Source organism: Erpetoichthys calabaricus, chromosome 10 (assembly GCF_900747795.2).
Source record: "Erpetoichthys calabaricus chromosome 10, fErpCal1.3, whole genome shotgun sequence".
Classification (NCBI taxonomy): Eukaryota; Metazoa; Chordata; class Cladistia; order Polypteriformes; family Polypteridae; genus Erpetoichthys; species Erpetoichthys calabaricus.
In genome coordinates this window covers 169,513,673-169,538,036 of record NC_041403.2, presented here as the reverse complement: position 1 = coordinate 169,538,036, position 24,364 = coordinate 169,513,673, and the positions used below count along the sequence as shown (strand labels likewise).

Sequence of the window (24,364 nt, the reverse complement as noted above, 5' to 3'; positions counted from 1 at the left end):
GTACAGTGTGTCTAGTCAGCAATCATGGGGCTGGACAGCTGATTTGTGTTACGTGTTGAGTAGCAAATGCAAGTCAAAGTTTCTCTGTACAAAATGACCCTGGCAGCCCTGGCTGTGCCAATATCTCCACCTGCCCCTGAAGTTGGTTAAAAATGCCAGCACAGCACTGCCAGTCCTTTGTCTGAGATTTCAGATTTCAATTGTTGGCGTAGTCATTTTTAAGGTTCTGATTGTCCAGTAAGGATTCACAGCTCCCCTTATCTCGATTTCATTCTCAGTCGTAGCATTTCGGCTCTGCTTGAACTACTGTGCTCGACTGTGTCCATGGCTAAGGTTCTCTGGTCCACACTCCATTCACAGACCTGTTTGTTCTCGTTTCTTTCTCAAAAGCCACAAGTCTCCTAATTGGCTGCCTAGAACATCAAGCAGTTGCTCCTTCTCATTTTGTCAGCAGCTGGAAGTCGCTGAGTATCTGGGCCGGGGTCCAGCTGAGCTGTGTTATCGAATCTGGCGGAGTAGCAGAGCGCTAACAGAGTTCCACGGTGTCCGCAATTATTTAGGAGTACGTCTGCTGTATGTTTCAGTCAGAAACGCACACACAAAAGCATCACATGACTGGTCTGTGAAAACTGTCAGCATTTCTTTTGTGTGAGTTTGTTAGTGTTGGTGACAGCAGGTCCAGCTCAGCGCCAGTCACACAAGGAGCTCCTCAGGGCTCTGTTATCGGCCCTCTTCTCTTCTGTATTTATGGCCAAGGGGAAGCATATATTATTCGTAGCTTTGGACTGGGTTATCATTTTTATGCAGATGATACTCAACTCTACTTCAATGTTAAAAGTGGAACTTCATCACAGCTTTCTCAGCTCACAACCTGCCTCAGTGAAATTAAAACCTGGATGGAGCAGAACTCTTTAAAATTAAACTGTAACAAAACTGACCTCCTGCAAACTGGGACTAAAGTGCAACTTAATAAAATGTCTATCTTGGCGGTGATCTCATCAGACCTGCCTCTACTGCAAAGAATGTCGGTGTCATTTTTGATTCCTCCCTCAAGAAACTTTCTTACTTTCACCTCCATCACATATCCATGTCCACTCCTTCCTCTCCTTCTCTAATGCTGAGACACTCGTCCCTGCTTTTATCACATCCCACATCGATTATTGTAACTCGCTGCTGGCGGGCGCCCCTTCTAATCTTATATCACAGCTCCAGCTTATTCAAAACTCGGCTGTAAGAGTCCTGACACGGAGCACCAACAGCGGGCACATCACACCATCCTGCTCCGTCTTCACTGGCTCTCTGTGTCTTACAGAATCGAACAGAAAATCCCACTAATAACCTACAAAGCCTTAAATAACCTCGCGCCAAACTCCATCAGTGACCTTCTCCATCACGATGTGCCTGTCTGCCCACTAAGGTCCTCTGATTCTGGCCATCTTGTTGTGCCCCCCACTAATCTACACTCCTTGGGTGGCAGCAGGGCCTTCAGCTGTATAGCGCCCAGACTCTGGAATGACCTACCGACATTAATCAGGTCAGCTGACTCCAAACTCATCTGTTCAGGAAGGCTGTTAGCTCTACTTGACTTTATTACCCTTCTCTCAGTTTACCTTTATGTTCACCTCTGTGTGTGTGTGTGTGTGTGTGTGTGTGTGTGTGTGTGAGAGACCATCAATTATGTTGTCTGTTAGGCTTTTTTCTTAATAATCTTTATTTATTTATCTGGTTTGTACAATGCTATATACTGTATACCCTGCCATTCTTCCTTATATTCTGTGAAGTGCCTTGACCATGGGAAAGGCGCTATATAAATAAAATGTAATATTATTTCTGATTACGCCGTGTACTAGACATGCGGCCCTCTGCAATCAGACCAGGACAGTCGGCCATTCCACCCTCCAGGACACCAAGGTGACGGCTCACTCGATACTCACCTTGTGATGAAACGGAAAGCAATCACGATATCAAAGAAAACAAAGAGGAGGCAGCCTGGTGGACAAGTCTTGGCTCAGACGCCCCGTAAATTAACTCTTTGGGACTTGACGCGGGCACAGACGCTTGTCCTGTACGCACAGTATGTGAAAGTGGCATCTTCACTTGTGCTCACTGACAGCTGGTAAAGAGGCACACAGGTGGACGAGAAGTCCCATCGAAGAGCAAACTGCGACATTACCATAATTTAAAATAAAATAAGTAAACGAACAAAACAATCATTTAGCACTGTACATGTGACGCACATTCAAGCCAAACAAAGTGAACAAAGGCGTCCACACGGGCAGAACAGCTGGTGAGACTCAGCCTGGCAACTACACTCGCGCTCTCGGGCAGGCCTGGCACTCCAGAGTCTGAGCTGTACGCCCGGCAGCCTGCTGCCCATTCACTCTGCTCATGCAGCGCAGGAGGCGGCCATCGGCAGAATGTACGCCAAGTGTCAGCGTTGGTGTCAAAATAATGAGGACACAGTGACGCTGGCATTACAAGGGCCTTCTAGTTATCGTTTAAGGGAGACATGTAACACCAAAAGCGCTGCTTTGTCTCTTCTCATTTCAAAACGCTCACTTCAAAGCAGGCTGCGGGCGAGAGGAGACCACCATAGCTTTACAATTTAGGGGGTCGATGTGATCAACTGCAAAGCATTAAGAATGAGCAGACTGTTCAAACCACACAAGCCGTTAAGTACCTCGGGCTCAGGCGGGCACAGGGATGTGATGTCAGAATTAACTCAAATGTAAAGACCATTCTAAATAGAACAGACTTCACGTAAGCAGAGACGCCTCATCAAGTGGACTCGCCAATGAACCAAACTCTCTATTTGTCATTTAAGAAAAATCAAAGCGCAAAAACCAAGAAACACAAGGCCAACGTTTGATTTGATTGTCACAACTGCCTCTGAACGTTTAAGCAAACTTCTCAAACTCTCGCCTGCTCTTTCTAAGGTGCCAGGTGGTGATGAGGAGCATGAAGAGAAAAAAACACCGAGGGAGGACCAGAAGAGGAAGAGTTCAGCTCTGCCATTTGTAAATCGCTTGGCTTTGGCAGGGAGTGGCAGTGCAAACCAAGCCAGTCACAGAAATGGGTTCCACTTACTCTGAAGCTTCTAAAAAAGATGAAAACTACAGAAACACATGGAATAAAGTCAGAGTAAGTTCACATTCAAGACAATGCGAGTGCAACGACTAGGGGCTTCCTACTTGGTGTAAGCGGTGGGATCACAGCCATCTGTTAACTGTAAGGTTCCTGGCATGGTGACGTTTGAGAGGCAGGACGTGGTGCCAACCATCGAAACAAACTCCACGTAACACCCGCATGCAGAGGTCACCACCTGGCACAAGTGCACTTCCCATATCATTTTCTTCTGGGGGATCGAGAGTGACTGTCATCCACTTGGCACCCACCACACCCATTACAAACAGTAGTAGGGCGCGACCGAGAGGCTGAGAAGCCCAGCACTCCAGTAAAACATCGAATGACCAAAGGACTCGCACGCCTGGCCTGAAGACAATCCGACTGCTTGCTAAGTAAGTGACTTGTGACTGCGGACGTCACTTCCTGCTCACACTGCCCGGGCAGCAGCTCGGAGCGACTTTGGGACGTACCTTTCCGTCGTTGAATGTGTATACTGTTCTTGGAGAAGGCGAGTGGCTTGAGCTTGAGCTGGCATTTGCTTCTTCTCGACAGATTTCCTGCGGCTCTATTACTGGTTCTACTTGCTCTATTTTGATTGTCTGAGTGCCGTTGTCAAGCATGGGTTCTAGAAGGAGACAAGACAAACACAAGAGAGCAGACTTTAGATTAGAAGTCACAGCCAAACCTCGTCAAAGAGTGGGCTGCCAAAAACACAACAGACTGAGACACGATGCTTCAGTGCGGAGGCTCAGGAATGGCACGGATGACCAAAATCAGACACACAGAGTCCACCCAAACCCCCCCCCCCCCCAATCCCTATATGGTGGTCTGCTGCATTGCCCAGCTCCAAACTCACTCAAGACCACCCTTACCAGGCTCTTCACCGTTTTTTCTGGGGTTCACCACAGTGTCTCCATGCTGGCAGACTCTTTCCTTTGGCCCGGCAACTTTAAGCATCCCAAGTGGTCAATCTACTGGTATGAAATTCTTTTTTGGGGAAACCAGTTTTCCCAGTATGCTAAAAAATTACCCAAAAAACTTTTTTTTAAATGTGAATGTGAGAGGAAATAAGAAATGCCAATCAGTGTGCGGTTATTAGTGGTTATTACACGTGTTTGTGCATCGACTTGTACGTGAACTGTGTGTGACAAGTGAGGCAGGCCCTTTGACAGAATTACCCAGAGCACACTGCAGTTCAACCTGATTGGAATGGAAGACAGGAAGAAGCTGCGTCTGCTCAGCGGTGGAGGAAGATCCAGCTGTCGACCTCTACAGCGGTGCGAGTCAGGACAGCCAATCGTATTGCAAGTTTATGTCACATGATGAACACAGCCGGCAGCACTATGTGCCACTCCTACTCCATTGCTCCTCCCACAGCCCCACCCCTAATCACAGTGTAAGGACGTGTCATAAGGAGGAGGAGGTGCGAGACCGACACGAATGACTGGGCGTGTCTCGCAAACACTGGCGCCTGTGTGCCATCTGATTGGCTCGCCCATGAAGCACAGCTGTGGCAGCACTGCAGTGAGTGACGTAAGCCATCGGTGGGTTTTTAAGAGGCACCCCTGTGTTGATTTCATTATTCAGTACGACGTTTGTTGAAAAATGAGCTTCAGTTTGAAAATGACATACAAGTAACTTCATAGCGGCGAATTTTCAGGTACACCATGGTATGGATTTCCGGCCACACTGGTGCATCCTACTTGAGCAGCAGTAGTCTTCATCATAGCACCACGAAATTCTAATCAACACGCCGCACTTCACACTCACCAGCACCTTCATCAGTTATTAGGGTACACTAAAAAAAAAAAAAAAAATTGGGGATTCACGCGGCGCCCCAATTATATGAATGACGTGTTTATCCACCATCTGCCATGGCATGTGAAGACAGCAAATCAAGAGTCAAATTTAAAGGGGGGGCAGAACCTACCCTGGCAGCATCAGACGCAAGGCAGGCACCAATGTACTGAGGGTGCACACCTGCCTGGCACAATTGAGTGTCACCAGCTCATTTCTGGGGATGTGGAAGGAAAAGGGAGAACGTGCAAAATCCACACAGCCAACCGTTTAAAAGAGTGGCGCGCGATCCACAGGACAACAGCACTACCCACTGCTGCCGCGTGCCACCCGAGAGGCATCCAGAATACACTGAAGCTCAAGGCTTTGCCCCTCTGGTGTTAAACTTTGTGGTTTTTTCTTCATTTTTTGATTCTGTACGATTTCTTTTATTAAGTATTGTGTTTATTTAGGGATTTGAGGACCCAAGGCTTCCAAGTTTGACTTTTGTTTGTGGATTCACAATAATATTTAGTGCTACTATGCCATCTTTGTTTGCTACGGGTGTCAGGTGTCTCATCAGGCAATCTGTCCCAGAATTCCCTGGGATGTCTGGCACCTGTGACAGGTTACAAGGTCACCCTGACATCCTGCTACTATCTGAGACTGATGGGTGACCTTGGTTTGTGTGAAAATTTAAATTCTAATTGTTGAGGCCACGCTTTAAGAAAATGAGCCTCCATTTTCATGTCCAGAGTTTTGGTGAGCGATTCCGTTTTTGATGGCAGATCAGCCTGACTCTCCGCTTGTTCCTGACCACCTTGACCTCCTGGTCCATCGTGTAGAACATACGGCCACATGAAACAGTACACCAGGACAGTCGCCAATCACAAATCCTCGTCCTACCGTTTCTGTGGCAATTTAAAATACCTGAACGTACAGAACAGAATCCACTTAATCCTGCATCAGGGCCACAGAGGGCCAGAGCTAATCGCATCAAATACTGGGCACAATGCAGAATCCCAGGGCGCAACACACTCACACTGGCACCAAATCACACCTAACAGCTCCCCTAACCTGCACCAGAGGGCTGCGGGGGGCACAGGGTCTGGGAGGCCAAGGGACTAACCACGGTGCCACCCAAATATGATGAAAACAAATCAGAAACCTGAAATCCTATTTGACAGTGACGACCAGGTCACATGTCTTCTTGCCCACTTTATAGTGCCCACCAGATGAGTCAAGTGGTGGGCCGCCAGCTTCCCAGATGTTTGCCTGCACCTAATTAGACTTTTACAGAAAAGCAACAACAGAGTGTCACCAAGTCCATTATTTAGTCAATTGAATGCTTTTGTCGTTTTATTTTTTATTGTTAATTCCGTGTGTGGATTTATGGCGCCTTTTCTAATTCCACACAAGATTATGATTTTTTGTGAATATTGCTTTGTTCCTTAATTATTCTTTATTTAAGAGCCCCCTTCAGGTTTGCTTTACGTGCTTTGTGGGTGGAGCCTCAGGAGGCAGACCCAACTCCTGTGATGTCACGGCTGAAGGACCGCCCCTAAACTCACTCTCTCTATATGCGACTTAGGGGTATTCCAGTGTAAGATCCCGGCTTCCCACTTCAAATGGAAATATTAGGAATGGGACAATGAATACCGGCCAGGTCAGACTGCCATGTTCTTTTAGATAGATAGATAGATAGATAGATACTTTATTAATCCCAATGGGAAATTCACATTCTTTTACGCTCTGGATCCCCTATTAAACTATTCTGAAATGCATTTCCACTTCTTTCGGGCCATTGATTATGAGGCCAGTCTGGAGATGCTGCAAGTCTCACTTGTGACTGTTGATCCTCGACTCCGTGCTTTGGGAGATCCTGCCGATCACAAGCAGACGAGCCCTCGTATTATTAGCCAGTGATTCACAGCAGTAACACACACACACACACACACCGACACGGGTACTTGAAAATCCAATACCTCACAATGACCCTTCACTTCCAGGGAAAGCCATCTTCACACCAGTGTCTGGGAAGGCCCACCTATTAGTAGCGGACCCTCAACCCCCTCTCAGAGAGGACCTGCCGGTTCGTGGCAGTCTTACTTACACTCAAATATTATATTATTGTGGCCGCACATTTCCCCTCAGCCAGTTTCTGCTTTTAACTGGACTCTTACCACAGTAGGAGCAAGCGGTTATTCTCCCCCAGTTTCAATGTTTTATATATGTTTATATTAATTCAGAAATGACAAACTGGTTACTGCAAATGTTTACTGAGTGACATGAGAATGTGTGGTCAGGCGGGTACAATGTATTCTTTTTGCCTTTTAATATTTTGCTCTTTTTTTAAAGTCATTACTTATTATTGAGCACACAAGTGAAACTGGTGGGCCTTTAGCAATCAATCAGCCTTGTTCACCCCCTGATGGCCGCTCTGCTGGTCATTAAGTGTCTGCATTAAGACATACGGGCGAGTTACATGACCAAATAAAAGTTAAGAATTTCAACTCCCAATACAAACGCACTTCACTCACAGCATGGCCTTCACCTGAGCACAAAACATAACCCGCTGCAGCCTCAGGGCCCCCCAGGACTGACCGACCAGCCCACCCAGTCAGTCAGTCCCCTCTCAAGAAAATTGGGGGTCTGGGTGAATACGTTTGAATAAACTGGCAGCAACTCGTCACTTTATTCTGAAGGAAATCCACTTAATTACTGGTGGTCAGACCCTCAGTGGTCTTAACTATAAGGCAGTGTGGGTCTCTGGCGAGGCCTGGTCTTTTATTAACATGGTGGGCTCAATGCCCCCGCTCTATAAAGCGTAATCACCACCTTCTATGTAGTCGACATGCTTGATGGTGGTCTGTTTTAATTGGAGGTCATGCGATTTCACACCGTGGGGTCCCAAACTGCACGAGGAGCCACTAAACTGTGGCTGTGCCAATGCAGACAGCTCCTGACAGGGACGCGCGCCGCCATTTAGGATGTTGTGTCACTCAGGCACGTCCACCATCATGCTGCTCTCCGGGATCGACATTTTCTGTGCTGTAATCAAAGCTATAAAACTATTCTGTTTGTTCAAATCAAATGACTTCTTACTTGGGTGCCCTGATTGTCTCCATTTAAGATGTTCTCAGCTCGCCATCAGAGGGACACGGCACGTGACTGGGTGGGCGACTCCGGCTGCAGTCATAAACACAGACCGCCATCGCCCAGCTGAACACTCTTATGGTGTTATGGTCTTGTTGAACAGGTCGTCTCCTACTTTCACGTGCGTTTTGCTGCACTTATGATGTGCTTTGGGTTCTTTGTGGGTTTTACATTTTTGAGCCTAAAGGGGTGGGGCCAATAGCTGCAGCAATAGGAGGCCCCGCCCACAAAGCTATTCAGGCACATGTAAGATGGCAGCTGCAGTGATGGCATTCAGCGTCCAGAGGTCACCTCTTAGGGTTCTTGGACACACACACACACACACACACACATATTATATTATATCTCTGAGTTATGGACCTTGGTTTGTTTCAAAGATTACGATTTCTGGAGCTGCAGACTGTAATGTGCATTTTAGGCAACCATTTTGGAGGTTCATTTTTTTGTGTTACTGTAATAAAAAAGGTTTTCTCTGTAACAGGAGAAGGGATGAAATAAAGGAGTAAGAGGGGGGGGATTGGTCGCTTCAGTGCAAAACCAGCTACAAAGATTGGAAGGTTTGGGATGATAGCGAAAGAATGTGCAAAAACTTGCTTCTCATAAAGAGTTTCAGAATGTTATGGGAATACAGTCAAGGCCATGTACTTGTTTTTCACTTCGAGGGGCTTCATTGCAAGCAACGCTTGTTATTGTGTGTCTTCTGATACTAGGCACCATCTCAGTGAGGGCCAAGTAGAAGAAAAACAATACTGCGTCCCGTGGAAGGGTGTGTGCTGAAACTGATCACTTCTGTATACACTGCTTACACGTAAGCCATTTTGGGTAAGGACACTCAATTAGTATATAAGGGAAGGTTCCGCCCTCAGTTTCTTCGGAAGCTCAACCGTGGGGAACGTGCACACCGCCCGGTATTGGACCAGGCTCACGAGTTGATCCTCTGACGAGACTGACACGCGGGCTCCCTCAGTCTACTGGTCTAGGATGATGGCTCTGGGTCTTTTGATATTACTGTAAGTATAGTATAATTCACATATCTGTATTACTGTAAGTCAATAGTATAAATCATATATCTTTATATATATTACTGTAAGTCAATAGTACAATTCCTATATCTGCATGTATATTGCTATTATATTGTATGTAACTGATATTATATTTGAACAAGTAAACAATTGAAGTATTGGACCTTTCCTCTCTGATTCTTGCCTGCTTATTTTCTGTTAAAACCTTTGAACCATTTTCCCAAACTAAAACATTTTGGCGTAGTCGGCAGGATTTTGGGGAATCTGGTGAAATATTGAACTATTAAGTGAGGCAAAGGAAATAAGAGATGTTTAAGAAAAAGGATAAAAACCCTGGCGCAGCTCCATTACCTCTCCCAGGCTGGGAAGAAACAGTATGGGAAGACTGCGCCAGAGAATTGAGATGTGGGGGGGGGGGGGGGATTAGCACAATATTGGCAGAGCTTGGATCCCCCAACACCAGTGAATGTGCTAGCCGCGCTTAAGAAATGTCAGGTGTCTGCAAAGGAACCCATAATGGGATTGCAGACGCGAGGGTGGGTTTTGCTAACTGCGGTTAAAAATCTGGATAGTCTGATAGACGAAAAAGAAAGGGAGATTAAGAAAACGCAAATGGACTTGGCGGATGCGTTAGGGCGGGCCTCAATGGCCGAATCCCAGGTAGCTGTATTATTGCCGCGGGTACAGAGAGCCGAGGGGATGGCGGAAAAGGCAGCCTTTTGCATAGCCAAGGTGAATGCGAAAAAGAAGCGCAGACCGGATGTTGCGAAGATCAAAGCGTTTGTAGCCGCAGTTAACGTCCATGAGTGGGATCCTGAAAAATGGGACGGTAACATTTGGGATGATGATTATGAGGATGATGACGGACCCGATGCAGGGTCGGTAATTAACCCTCTGCCTCTACAGGCTAAACCCGTGATGCGTCGCAGACTTTTTACTGATGCACAGGGTAATGTTAAGATAGGGAGAAAAACCGGCGCAAGAGTAAACACAAGAAAGGAGGAAAGAAAGCCAAGGGTAAAGAAAAAGGGAAAAATAAAGGAAGGACTTTATATCCCGTTGAAGAATTAGAACATGCAGCATGAAATTGTTAAGGGTAAAGCTAAAGTGTAAGTAAAAATTTTTTTTTTTTTTTTTAGAATTAACACAATGTAAATAGGTAGTATCGTAATCATAAATTCTGTTTCAGGAGGAGGAGAGGAGTGGGTGCAACATGCTGTGTTCTTGTTTTACAGAATTGGGGGTGTTCTGAATGAAGTAGGAGCCACCACATTAGGAGGCGAGGCAACAGAGACGACTCAGGTCCGATGGCGGTGGAACAATTCCACTAAGCCCAGACGTCAGGAGAACACGACGTGTCCGGAGAATCAGTCTTGCAATGTCCTCACCATTACGACTGGTGACGGGTGCACCATCTACTCCTCGAACTTGAAGGTGCCGGGGGTAAAACCACAGAAGTATCTGATTGAGTGCTCTGAAAACTTAAATATTACCTGGACGTCGAAAGTAACTTGGTGTATGGGGCCCTGGAACGGCTCCAAGGTACAGTGCGAGGTCAATGCAACATCAGGCGAATACACCTCTAATAAGACTGGGCCCATTGGCTGGATTAATGCAACCGATATTATTAACAGGACTATACCAATGCTTGCTATAGCCGTGTGGGCCAGAACCCCCATAACGAGACAGTCACATGTAGAACCAATAATTGACACATGTAAACTTGTTTCTATGACAGCAAAAAGGACTAAGGTTACATGGCAAGTGACGTTTCCACTGTTGCCACAGTGTAAGCGTGCTAAACGGGCATGGTACGACACTTTCTTAGGAGGGGTTGGCACCACTCTAGGAACTTTAAACACCGTAGATAATGAAATAACTGCAAACAAGCTTGAGAATGTGGGACGACATATTCACAAAGTGGCAGACCAAATGGCTAGGTGGTTACCTCAGTCCATGGTCTCTCATCAGCAAACAGTAAACTGGGAACAACGCGCTTCAGATTGGATAATCATGGCTAGCAATGACACTCGATGGCTAAATGTCTCAACTTTCATGAACTGGACTGTATGCACTTTTAACATATTACAAGCACAGATACAGAAAAATAACATGCAAATGGCTTTAAGGACTAATAATATGCAAATATGGCAAGATATATGGAACATTAGCAGTAGCTTATGGTTAACGGTTAAACCTGAAAACACTAGGTGTAATGATACAATATGTAATGGGTATTGGTTTCAATATAATGTTACCACTATGATAACCTTGTGTAGATATCACGTTTTACCTGTTGTTGCACACGGACACTTTTGGCAGCTGCAATTGGATGGTGAGTGGCTAGAACCTAAAACATCAAAAACATGTAGATGCACTTACTGTACAGACAGTCATGACGACGTCTCAATTACAAATTTTAGGGACCAAAATTGAAGGTGAATCTGTAAATGCGTGGTGGTCAATCTTTACAGGTTGGTCACCAAAGGCATCCACAATGTTGTCAGTTTTCCTCCGCCCTTTGGTGCTGCTTATTATTATTATTGCTTTAATGACTATATTTAATTGCTATGTGTTTTGTGTTTTAAAACGAATTAATAACAGAGCACGACAGACAAGGTTGCTGATTTTGCGCTGAGCGAGGGACCGATTGTAATAAAAAAGGTTTTCTCTGTAACAGGAGAAGGGATGAAATAAAGGAGTAAGAGGGGGGGGATTGGTCGCTTCAGTGCAAAACCAGCTACAAAGATTGGAATGTTTGGGATGATAGCGAAAGAATGTGCAAAAACTTGCTTCTCATAAAGAGTTTCAGAATGTTATAGGAATACAGTCAAGGCCATGTACTTGTTTTTCACTTCGAGGGGCTTCATTGCAAGCAACGCTTGTTATTGTGTGTCTTCTGATACTAGGCACCATCTCAGTGAGGGCCAAGTAGAAGAAAAACAATACTGCGTCCCGTGGAAGGGGTGTGTGCTGAAACTGATCACTTCTGTATACACTGCTTACACGTAAGCCATTTTGGGTAAGGACACTCAATTAGTATATAAGGGAAGGTTCCGCCCTCAGTTTCTTCGGAAGCTCAACCGTGGGGAACGTGCACACCGCCCGGTATTGGACCAGGCTCACGAGTTGATCCTCTGACGAGACTGACACGCGGGCTCCCTCAGTCTACTGGTCTAGGATGATGGCTCTGGGTCTTTTGATATTACTGTAAGTATAGTATAATTCACATATCTGTATTACTGTAAGTCAATAGTATAAATCATATATCTTTATATATATTACTGTAAGTCAATAGTACAATTCCTATATCTGCATGTATATTGCTATTATATTGTATGTAACTGATATTATATGTGAACAAGTAAACAATTGAAGTATTGGACCTTTCCTCTCTGATTCTTGCCTGCTTATTTTCTGTTAAAACCTTTGAACCATTTTCCCAAACTAAAACAGTTACCTTACTACATTTTTTTTGGATAATAAATCTTTAAAATATAATATTATATTGGGATGATGGGTAAGTGTAAATTGGGCCCGAGCGTGTGTGTATGTCAGCGGATGATCCAGGGTGGGCTCCTGCCTCCTGTCCAGCCAGACTCGGACTCTCCGTCAGTCGAGTGGCAGTGGGCCACAGACGTTGTGCAAGTAAAGTGACTCAACAGTTCCAGTTAGTTCAACTTGTTATTAAACTGTTTGTAACAACGCTCAGCTTTGTGTTATAGAATTGGTTTGTTTTTTAATTTTCTATCATATGCTCAATGTGATCCGTTTTTTTTTTTGCAGAATGTGAAGTTGTCTTCATGTTTCTGGCTGAGGAGTGGGCCAATTGGCCCTGCAGTGTTCTCTACAACCGCACTGACTGGCAAAAGGGGCAGTCAGTCCAAATATTAGAAAGTGGAGTCAAAGGGCAAAGCAAGAGGTGACACTGTAAGTCACAAGAGAAGGCCATCAGAGCCAAAAGGCAGCACAACGTTGGTCCGATCTGGGAGACCGGTGACTACTTCATGATGACCTCGACATTTGTGTCATCAACAACACAACACTGACTGACTGACTGACGCACCAAGCAGATCATGATGCCAAAAGCAAAACATGATGGAGGTACAAAAATAAAGAACTTCTACACAAACCTCTTAAGGCAGAACTCCATCCCTTGAGTGATAAAATCCTAAAAACCAAACCATGATGGATTTTCTAGATTTAGTTCAGGGGTCTCCACATCCAGTCCTGGAGGGCTACTGTGGCTGCAGGTTTTCATTTGAACCCTTGTCTTAATTAGTGACCAGTTTTTGCTGCTATTTAACTATTTCCCTTTATTTCAATTGACTTTTCTTGAGACTCTGACCACTGAATGAAATGGCAGCTAAACATAAATTTGATGTGAAGTGAGCCAACAGACGGGGCCTCAAACTCCAACCAACTTCACTTCATTCAGTTTCTTAACTTGAAGCCAATTCTTGTTGCTAATTAAACCCGTTATTTCATTCCTTGGCACTCATTCTGCCATGGCAGACGTTTCTAAACCTGTTGATTTTCTTTTCTAAGAGCGCTGGCTCTGACCTCAGCAGATCAACATTACTGAGGCCTTCACCTTTCTTTATTTTCAGTGATTGTGTGATGGACGCAGGTTGTTGTTTGTGCCTTAAAATGGTTTGGTTGCTAATTAAGGGGCCCGAGTCTTAAGTTGTCCATCAATTAAAATTAAGACAAAGAGTTAATTAGCAGCAAAATCTGGTCACTAATTAAGAAAAGGGTTAGAATGAAAACCTGCAGCCACAGTAGCCCCCCAGGACTGGCGGTGGAGACCCCTGCTTTAGAGGATCCTGAGAAATCAAACTCAGATCATGACAATAGCCTTGGCTGTGTGTGCGCATGTCCAACCTGCACGGCTCCTCAAATGAGCACCACTTGTTGGAGCGGTTTACCTTTTCTTTTTTTGAAATTGCATGTTTCCACTTCCAGTTTGAGTTTTTCCACATCAGGTTCATGTGGCGCGTGAATTGCCCAGGACCATTTACTCTCTGAAAGGTATCGACAGCAATTTGAATTTAAAAAACAAAAGGAGGTCAATGTAAGGAATGCGTCGAGCACGAGACATCAAGACACCCAGGAAGCCTACGTGTGTGTGTGTGTGCCACTAACTTGGTGTAAAAGAAGCCAGCAGTCTGACGTTCTCGTATCAGAGAAGTGCAAACAGCCCAGGTGTGTCTGTAGAAACTCGTTTCTCCAAATGTTTGCTGCCCGTATGGTTAGTTGGCACTGCGGCCGGACATGCGGGGTGCAGTCTCGAGTCGTGTCGCGTGTGTCTGTGTGTTCTGTCTGCGTTATTGTGGCTTGTCAGTCAGTGACCCTCACTTTCCTGAGGCCCTCACTTTCCTTAACATTTCACTCTCTGCGCCATCTGATGCCAATCGAGTCAGACTGGGCACCAGCATTCCACTGTTTCGATTGGTTTTTATTTTTGTGACGTGACAGGTGAGTGAACTTGCATGTCTTTCTTGTCATCAGCATTAGAGGAAAAGACTCGCTTAGTTTAGGCAAGTTCAGATCTGCACATATACAGGAAAACTCTGAAAAGGCAACACCGTAACTTTAATGCCGAAACTGGCGCTGCTTTCCATGAATCAGAGTTGGGCTACCTGGGCTTGAAAAGTGAATGCCTACAAATCAGAGAAAGGTAACAAGGTAAGCTGACAAGGGCGCTTCGAGGGCTGGTGACCGGTGACATTTAATAGAAGAGAAAGGCAAAAACGCGAGCGTCTGGGATCCACTGCTGTTTGAAGCGTTCTGTCAAGAGGGAAATTGGGCACTGAACTTGACGGGCACGCGTTCAACGTAACAACTGATGAAGCTGGACAAGTAACAGACGTGTCCTGAAGAAGCCTGCTTCGTACGTCGCGCTGCAGTGCTGCACTTCAATTTGCACCACTTCTCAGTTCAAGTACGAAATCAGGGCTGGGACGCCAGCGTGTCACTCACCGCTTCAGAGCCTTCTGTTTAATACTGTCGCTCTACCCACAATGCCTTGCTGGAGACTGAAACAGTCCGATACTCTTTACCATTAATGCTAATGCCTTGTGATCTGGTCATGAATTGTGCTTTGCGTATGTCATCGTCATCATCAGGTCACTCACCTTCACAATTTGTGTCATTATGTCCGTCATCCCTTATGGGTATCCACTGGACTACAGCAGAACTCCTTGTGTATTGTCAGATTTTACCAAATGAATGAATAAAAAATAAAGTTTTACAATTAGGGAAAGTACTGTCACTGATCAGTCAGGACCCCTTTAGCACATCGACTGTTCTTTCATTAACTGTCTCACTGAGGGGGATTTCGTGACCCCCACTCTGAACACGCCCGCATGTGGGCCGTTTAGTTTGTGTCATTATTATTACTGTCCTTTGTGTTGTTGATGGCACTGCTGTCACCTGAAGCCCGAATGCAGTGCGGTGCCCACAACCCTGTATTGGAGTTTTGAAAACAAAACCAAGCTACAGAGCCACCACACTGGAGGACACGAGCTCACACCTCCCGAGTTACGACAATTGTCACAGCCTTATTCCAAAATGGATTAAATTCATTTTTTTCCTCAGAATTCTACACACAACACCCCATAATGACAACGTGAAAAAAGTTTACTTGAGATTTTTGCAAATTTATTAAAAATAAAAAAATCGAGAAAACCCATGTCCATAAGTATTCACAGCCTTTGCCATGAAGCTCCAAATTGAGCTCAGGTGCCTCCTGTTTCCCTGATCATCCTTGAGATGTTTCTGCAGCTTCACTGGAGTCCACCTGTGGTAAGTTGACTGGACCTGATTTGGAAAGGCACATACCTGTCTATAGAAGGTCCCACAGTTGACAGTTCGTGTCAGAGCACAAACCAAGCTTGAAGTCAAAGGAATTGTCTGTAGACCTCCGAGACAGGATTGTCTTGAGGCACAAATCTGGGGAAGGTTACAGAAACATTTCTGCTGCTTTGAAGGTCCCAATGAGCACAGTGGCCTCCATCATCCATAAGTGGAAGAAGTTTGAAACCACCAGGAGTCTTCCTAGAGCTGGCTGGCCATCTAAACTGAGCGATTGGGGGAGAAGGGCCTTAGTCAGGGAGGTGACCAAGAACCCAATGGTCACTCAGTCAGAGCTCCAGAGGTCCTCTGTGCAGAGAGGACAACCATCTCTTCAGCAATCAGGGCTGTATGGTAGAGTGGCCAGACGGAAGCCACTCCTTAGTAAAAGGCACATGGCAGCCCACCTGGAGTTTGCCAAAAGGCACCTGAAGGACTCTCTGACCATGAGAAAGAAAATTCTCTGGTCAGATGAGACAAAGATTGAATTCTTTGGTGTGAATACCAGGCGTCACGTTTGGAGGAAACCTGGCACCATTCCTACAGTGAAGCATGGTGGTGGCAGCATCATGCTGTGGGGAACTGGGAGACTAGTCAGGATAAAGGGAAAGATGACTGCAGCAATGTACAGAGACATCCTGGATGAAAACCTGCTCCAGAGCGCTCTTGACCTCAGACTGGGGCGACGGTTCATCTTTCAGCAGGACAACGACCCTAAGCACACAGCCAAGATATCAAAGGAGTGGCTTCAGGACAACTCTGTGAATGTCCTTGAGTGGCCCAGCCAGAGCCCAGACTTGAATCCGATCGAACATCTCTGGAGAGATCTTAAAATGGCTGTGCACCGACGCTTCCCATCCAAACTGATGGAGCTTGAGAGGTGCTGCAAAGAGGAATGGGCCAAACTGGCCAAGGATAGGTGTGCCAAGCTTGTGGCATCATATTCAAAAAGACTTGAGGCTGGAATTGCTGCCAAAGGTGCATCGACAAAGTATTGGGCAAAGGCTGTGAATACTTATGGACATGGGATTTCTCAGTTTTTTTATTTTTAATAAATTTGCAAAAACCTCAAGTAAACGTTTTTCACGTTGTCATTATGGGGTGTTGTGTGTAGAATTCTGAGGGAAAAAAATGAATTTAATCCATTTTGGAATAAGGCTGTAACATAACAAAATGTGGAAAAAGTGATGAAGCGCTGGGAATACTTTCTGGACGCATTGTATATATGTATAATATTCAGAGAGGATATGGTTTGATCCTGTAATAATATTTACATTTTCTTCTCTGTTCTGTTCATTTCCTTTTTTTCTCCTCCAAGCCAATACCTTCTCATGTATTCCACCAGTATGTCTACGAGTTTATTAATAATTGGTCTTAGCTGGCCCCCCATTTTGGTTTTACTAGACTCAAGACAGCCAGAAGCAAGCAGCGCCTGACATCCCGGGTGCGACAGCTGTCATGTCCAAGTTGTCCGTGTCCGCGGATGCTGTCGTGTGGTGCAGATATTTGGGCTCACTTTGTTTGTAAGTAAAGAATGAAAATGAATTGCAATTCAGACACAAAGGCCTGATGTGCTCGCTGCTCTCTTATATTTGAAACAAAGACGGAGGTTCAACTCAGCTGCTCTCCGGAGTTCCAGCAGCGTCACGGCCGCACTCTAATTTACGTCAATCAAGCCTGAACCCATGAATGTGCACTGCTGCCACGAATGTGGGGAGTTTTCCACGGTGTTATTCTCATTTTATACATTCCACATCGATAACGGTCATGGACTCTGCAGTAGGCCTTCCTGCTGTATTTACTAACACTCACCCATCTGTCAGGAAGGACTGATCAGAAAGGCTGACCAGGCCATTAAACAGGCCACAGCCCACAGGGTTCAAGGGAAACACCCAAATCAGGGAATGCACATCACGCTCCCAGCCCTTAGGAGGTGCGACTCCTCACACCGGCCGTCCCACCTGGAGGTACTGAGCACCTTTGGCTTCAATTCACCAAGTGAGTCAGCAGCTCAGCCAGGATTTCAGCTGTAAACGTTACAAGAATGTCAGCTGCCTTGGCTCATAAAGTGACTGAGCCGAGAGCCTCCGAGTTTCAAACCCTTTGCTTACCAGGACAGAAAGTCTCTTCAAGTGACATTAGAAGCAGACGTTTGGCATTTTGGTTGAACTGGGACCAGATGCAACGCCCCCCACTCCCCCTTCTCGTCCTACACTGGTACTGATGTGTGTGTCTTGTGTGGTATTGAAATGAAGTGGGATAAAGAAAACCCCAGTTGGACGAGGGGGGCTGCGAGACCCCAGGCTCTTCCTCATTTTCTGCAAGACACAGACGTACAGGACCTAAAAAACTGATTTGTTCCCTTGGACGTTTTCACAATTTAATGTTATACAACAAGGATTTAGTTTGGCTTTTTTGACACTGACCAACAGAAAAAAGGCTTTTTAATGTCAAAGTAAACACAGATCTCTGCAAAGGGGTCCAAATAATTAAAAATATAAACGACAAAGCATTTGGATCCTCTAATATGTCCCTACTGACTGTATCTGGAAGGCCTAACTTACAAGACAAAGACAAACACAACACCTCAAACAAGTCAGGGGACGGAGACAAGAAAAGCTCCAAGTCACCAAATACCAGTCAAGTCAATCAGGAGAGTACGGCCACCAACAGACCTCTGACCACTCGGAAGGAGTGACAAGCTACAGTGGCAGACACTGGCGAGACTTCAGCAGGCGCAGTGGGCCTAAGCTACACAACATCACCGTGAAGGTCCTGGAGAAGGTCCTGGAGAGGCTGTGCACACCCGTTCACTCACAATCTCCTGAGCAGCAGTTTCTCACGAGGAATGGAACAACCTCGGAACTGCCAATTTTTTAGGTTTTTGGAGTTCCTAACCTGAGGAAAGACCACCTACCAATGTGATTCAAATGCCATGACTGTGTGATTTAAACGGCGGGTGTTATTGATACGTTGTGTACGTGAAGCTCAGGAACAATGAAATCTACAAAATCGTTGATTATGGGGGTGACATCATTTTCTCAATTTGCTGAAAACTTGAAGGACGTGACATACGAGGTTACCCATATTTGGTGAGAGCTGTGAAAAGACGAATGGGGCAAAACTGGCAGAGCTGAGAGAGAAAGACCTGAGCACAGACTCGAGGCTGTCATGGCTGCCACGTCCTAAACCCTGACTTGATGGGGACAATTCTCATGCCATCAGTTATGTGTGTTTAGTATTTGAAATTATCACTTAAAGAGGCCTTTTCTGTTAGTCAGTGTCAAAAAGCCTAAATGACATCCACTGCGACTCAGTGCTGTATATCAGTAACGTGAACACTGCCAAGGGGCTGAATGCTTTTCATAGGCACCGTACAACTTCAATCCAGTGCCCCGTCGCCCGCCCAAAGCCACCGTTTCAAGGGCTGTACCTACCGCTGCCGAGCCTCATGAGTAGTACGTCTTGTAACCTCCTGTTGAAGTCCCTCAGCTCTTTGACTTCAGTCATTAAGCTGCCGTATTCCTTTAATTTCTTGGCTTGCTGCACCAGCTGCCTGCGCGTGCGTTCCAGTTCCTGCTGGAGGCGCTGCATTTCCTCCTCTTGCTGTCTGTAACTCCGCACCAGCTCCTCATAGAGCACCCGTGGGACCACCGCCTCATCTGTCCCCCCACAGTCCTCCACAAGACTGTCTTCGTAATCTTCCTCTCCCTCGGCGTACGAGTTCACAGCGTTGCGCTCCAGCCTTGCCACCACAGCAGCGAGGCTTTTTGACGAGTTGGCACTCGAGCGTCCGTGTTCTTGTGCCTAGAATGAAGAACAGAAAGGCAGACATTAGCCTCGAGGCCTTTTCAAAGACCCTGGACCTGCAGGCCCACAGCAGGCTGTGCGATTACAAAGCACCACAAAGTCTCGCAATCTGAGCAAGGCCTGTACCCCATGGCATATCGATCTGCTCTTGATGAGGCAACGCTGCCAAAGGTCACACTGGAGGGTGGCCACCTATGGCGGAAACCCATAAGGGAAGAACACATATTAGGCATCCCTTCCTGAGACGGTGTGGCAGCACCCTTACCCAACATGCCACGGGGCTGACCAGTATGCAAACAAAGTCAAGACCCCCATGATTATTCAAACTTAATTCTGAAAAAGGCTCCCCGGGGTGCCTGCCACCTCCACGATACTTTATAGCAAAGGGTGCCCAGCGATGCAAGTGGTAAGAATAAATTGCAGGTGGGGTCACTAAATAAATTCCCCAGGGGGCTCAAAACCCAAAAGAAAACCCACTGTGTGGAGCAACTGTGCATATGTGGGCCAAGTCCCAATATGCCCCCGAGGCACTGCACGTCGCCAAATAAAGTGTCCATTTGGAATAAAACGCAGCCTGTGGTCTCCTCAGGGGAAGACAAACATAATATGAAAGACGCTATATGATAGGTAGAGAGAGAGAGATATGAAAGGCGCTATATAATAATGATACAGATTTGATTTGTACCAATCCGCAGACACCCACCCCACCCCTCTGACTTACCTTTTTATGTCTGAGTGGCATGGCGTCCTCCTCAAAATGGTTCTGTGGTGAACTGTCCATGTCGTTAGAGGACATTTTGGGAATCTTCATCTTCTTCTGGAGAATACTGTTCTCAAACTCTTGGATATTTTCTTCAAGAAAGGAATCAACAGCCATAAAAATACAAAAGAAACAAAGCTGAATTTTGTCGAAACCAAGATGAGTAAAGCTAAACGCAGATAAAGCTAACAGCGGCAGACATGGTGGCGTCGTAACGGAAGGAAGAACAAAACACAACGAAGGGCGCAACGAGAAGCTTTTCTGTCTCGACATCAAATCAGAGTTGCGGGAGTACAGGCCGCTGGGCTGTGCTGTGCATTTGCGGCTCACAAAGGGGCACCGGGCACATCGCTTCTCAGGTGAAACACAAGTTAGCACCGCAATAAAACTTACTGGGCCAGAAAGCACATCAAGGCCTTCTCGTTTTCTCTCGGCTCATTCTAGCGGATATAAAGAAGCTGCTGTAAGTGCGATGAATACAAAGTCACGAGCGCCTTTAACGCGCTGCTTCATTCTTTAAGGAGCGCCCGGCAGACACGACCGACTTGTCACCAAGCAGTTGTCACCCACCTGGACCGCAGTCCTTAAATATTCACACTCTGGAGGCGACTGGAAGCGCATGCTAAAGACGAGGTGGGGAACTCAATTACATTTCTGAAACCTCCTTAAAACGGTGTTCAATTTAATAATAACCTATTAAAATATGTTTTAACATTTTAAAATATTGGAATACTTTATTATGACAGGGCAGCAGAAAATGAATATAAAGAGCTGACAGTAATTAAGTTTTATCATATAAGGCAAATTAAGCAATTATCTCAATATTACCTCTGCGAGAGGAAGCCACCTTCTTTTTCTAATTTGCAGCAGTTGTGGCGAAGCACAGCTGGCAAATCTGCGGCAGTCCAAAGGCCGGCAGGCAGGCAGCAGGTCGCCGTCACCCACAGGTGGAGGACAGAACCGCAAGAGGCCGACGCAACGCCAAAGGGTGGGCACCAAGAAAAGCTGCAGATATTCTGATGAAGTTGAAGGTGACGAACACATACAGATAAGAGTGAAGGGGAATTCTAATCAACGTACAACACACCTTGTGTGCTCGGGCCGTCCTGACCTGAATCATCTCAGAATACATCTGCCATAAAAGCATACAACTTAAACTGCAGGTACATGATGATGATGAGCAGGAGAAGAAGGAGGGCGACTATTAATGGAGACTGATGGGTGGAGCCAGAGGTCTGAATGGCAGCAGATGGGTGGAGGCAGATACGTAACCAGGGACATCACTGGAAGGCCTACAAGTCCATCAAGTCGAGTGGCAGCCAGATGTGGGGGGCGGGGCTAGACAGGTCACGATCAGTCTGGTGAAATTTGTACTTTCTGTGCTATTCAACATCTCCTGGGCACCATCGCTACTGAGTAGGGCCACCTGACCTCGGTCTACCTTGGCTTACAGATCTCAAGATATGGGGACTTGAGGGGCATTAAGAGGTCTTTACCTTTTGTGCTTGTCTGTCCCATAAAGCTAAACTCACCTGAGGTCCAAGCCTGGGCTGGTGCCACACAATTACGCTTTAATGGATGCCAGGACTGATAAAGTTTCTATACCAGCACAGGTATGTAGATGAAAGGTGTGGGGACACAACACAGTATGGCGAAGCTGCCCAGCTTCTGGACTTTTCACTGTGTGTACAATGAATTACCTTCACAGATAGCTTAGGGGTGTGACACTCGACCCTCGGTCACACCATGCGTCTGCATCACGTCAGGATATCTGGACTCCCCAGACGCGTGTGCAGCACTCTTGTGTAAGATTTTGTACGATTTGCAGAAGGGAGCACCGTAGCTACTAACCTGCAGTGAGAATGGAGAATAAGAACGCGGAGAGGCGGTGACACGCCACACTGCCATAGACAGCCACTGTACCAGCAAGACATCAAAGGTGAGCGTGGCTCGGCTGCCCTCATGTGGCTTTCCTGTCTGCTGCCAGCGCCCTACGCGGTGCCCTTGTCTTTAGTGTTGCACGTGTCTGCGTTACTCCTGTGGTAAGTGTGCCTCCTTCCCTCTTCTGACCGCCTGTGCCTGTGGTGCATTTCATGTGGTCAGGTGTCCTCCAAATGCCATCACAACATGGCGTGAGGCCCTCATCGTCTACCTCGTGCTTTGCTTTAGCTACAAACCCTGGGCCGAGACCAGGCCGCCCCCCTCATTGTGCTTCATGTTTTCACTTGATGAGCTTCAGGGGGCTTTCCTGACTCACTGCAATGCAGAAGGAATGAAAACCCGCCGAAGATGGCGCAGACAGCTGTGAGGAGCCGAGGTACCCATGTACCGCTGCTGAAAACGAAAAGGCCTTGGGCGAGGTCAGACGTTCGGGTATCCAGCGTACTGCACAAGCCCCCCAGGCCGCTGGATTTTTTACCCACAAGTCCGACTGCAGTTCTTTCATTGAGCTGCGCTTCCCTCACAGCTCAGGGTGGCTGCTCTTTTCCCAAAACCTCAATGCCAGTGACGGGCTGCAGTGGGCTCTGCCTTTGATTTCACTGGTGACGTGCACATGCGCTCGCTGCTGGCTTTTGTTTCTTTGATTTTTTTGTTTTTAACTTCAAATCAAGCCAGCTGTGATTTCAATGAACTCAATGGTATGGGATTGAAAGAATGAGACGCCACCGTTCATTAGCATCTGGCCTTAAAATGCTTTGGAGTTTTCTGAAAGTCTAATTACGGCCCCCTTGAATCAGCCAAACACAATTAATGCAATCAGCGAGACATCGGCTCCATTCTCTGTGGCTGCGCATGTAGGCCTCAATGCCCGTGGTGCCCACCCAATGCAAGCAGACCACCTTAAACAAACAAAGGAAGAAATAAATTAAAGGCTCTCCACTTCCGCTTCTTTATGAGGGGACACTCTGACCTCAATGTCCCGAGTATATGCTGCAACTTCTAGAAATAAGTTTAGACATAACAACGTACGCTCGCTGGCCACTTTATTAGGTACACCTGCTCCACTGCTCGTTAGCGCAAACATCTAATCAGCCAATCAGGTGGCAGCATGTCGGCCTGCAGACTTTGTTGAGACCACCTGCTGAAGTTGAAGCCGAGCATCAGAATGGAGAATAAGGGCGGCTGACGTGACTCTGAATGTGCCAGACGGGCTGCTCGGAGTATTTCACAAACACACAGCCACCTCTGGGGTTTACAGTGAGGGGTCCGCAAAGGGGAAACGTCCAGTGAGCGGCAGTTCTCCGCTGGGCGAGGAAGATGATGGCATAGGTGAGAGGAGAATGGCGGACTGGTCTGAGGGAATAGAAAGACAATAGGAACTCGTTACGACCGAGGTGTGCAGAAGAGCAGCTCTGAGCACACAACACCTCGACCATTAAAGCAGGTGGGCTACAGCAGTAGGAGACCACATCGGGCGAGACTCCTGGCAGCTGAGAACAGCCAACTGAGACAACAACTGGCACGGGCTCACCAAAGTTGGACAACAGAAGATTGAAAAACGTCACCTGGTCTGATGAGTCTCGACTTCTGCTGCGCCATTGAGATGGTGGGGTCAACAACATGAAAGCAGGAATCACGACTTGTATCAATGGTTCAGGCTGGTGGTCTAGTGGGGGGGGGGGGGGGGGGGGATATTATCTTGTCACACTTTGGGCCCCTCACGGTTTAAATGGCACAGCCTTCCTGAGTTTTGTCACTGACCATGTCCATCACTTTATAACTGCAGTGCCCCCATCTTCTGACGGCCACTTCCAGCAGGATAACACGCCATGTCACAAAGCTCAGATCATCTCAGACTGACTTCTTGAACGTGACGATGAGTTCAGTGGACTCAAATGGCCTCCACCGTCAGCAGGTC

At 46.6% G+C, this 24,364-nt stretch overlaps 2 protein-coding genes across 3 annotated transcripts in view; both read right to left on the bottom strand.

Moving 5' to 3' along the window:
- The window catches only part of agbl4 (AGBL carboxypeptidase 4), a 460,603-nt gene that overhangs the window by 103,948 nt on the left and 332,291 nt on the right, over window positions 1–24,364 (bottom strand). The gene's annotated exons all lie outside the window — the stretch shown is intronic.
- Window positions 1–24,364, bottom strand: part of bend5 (BEN domain containing 5) — a 308,697-nt gene that overhangs the window by 269,735 nt on the left and 14,598 nt on the right. For both annotated transcript variants that reach the window (XM_028812471.2, XM_051933158.1), the window contains exons 2-4: window positions 20,467–20,597; window positions 19,373–19,742; window positions 3,597–3,751 (exon numbers count right to left, since the gene is read on the bottom strand). In XM_028812471.2, the coding sequence (XP_028668304.1) occupies window positions 3,597–3,751; window positions 19,373–19,742; window positions 20,467–20,597 (656 nt within the window). The remainder of the gene's footprint in view (window positions 1–3,596; window positions 3,752–19,372; window positions 19,743–20,466; window positions 20,598–24,364) is intronic.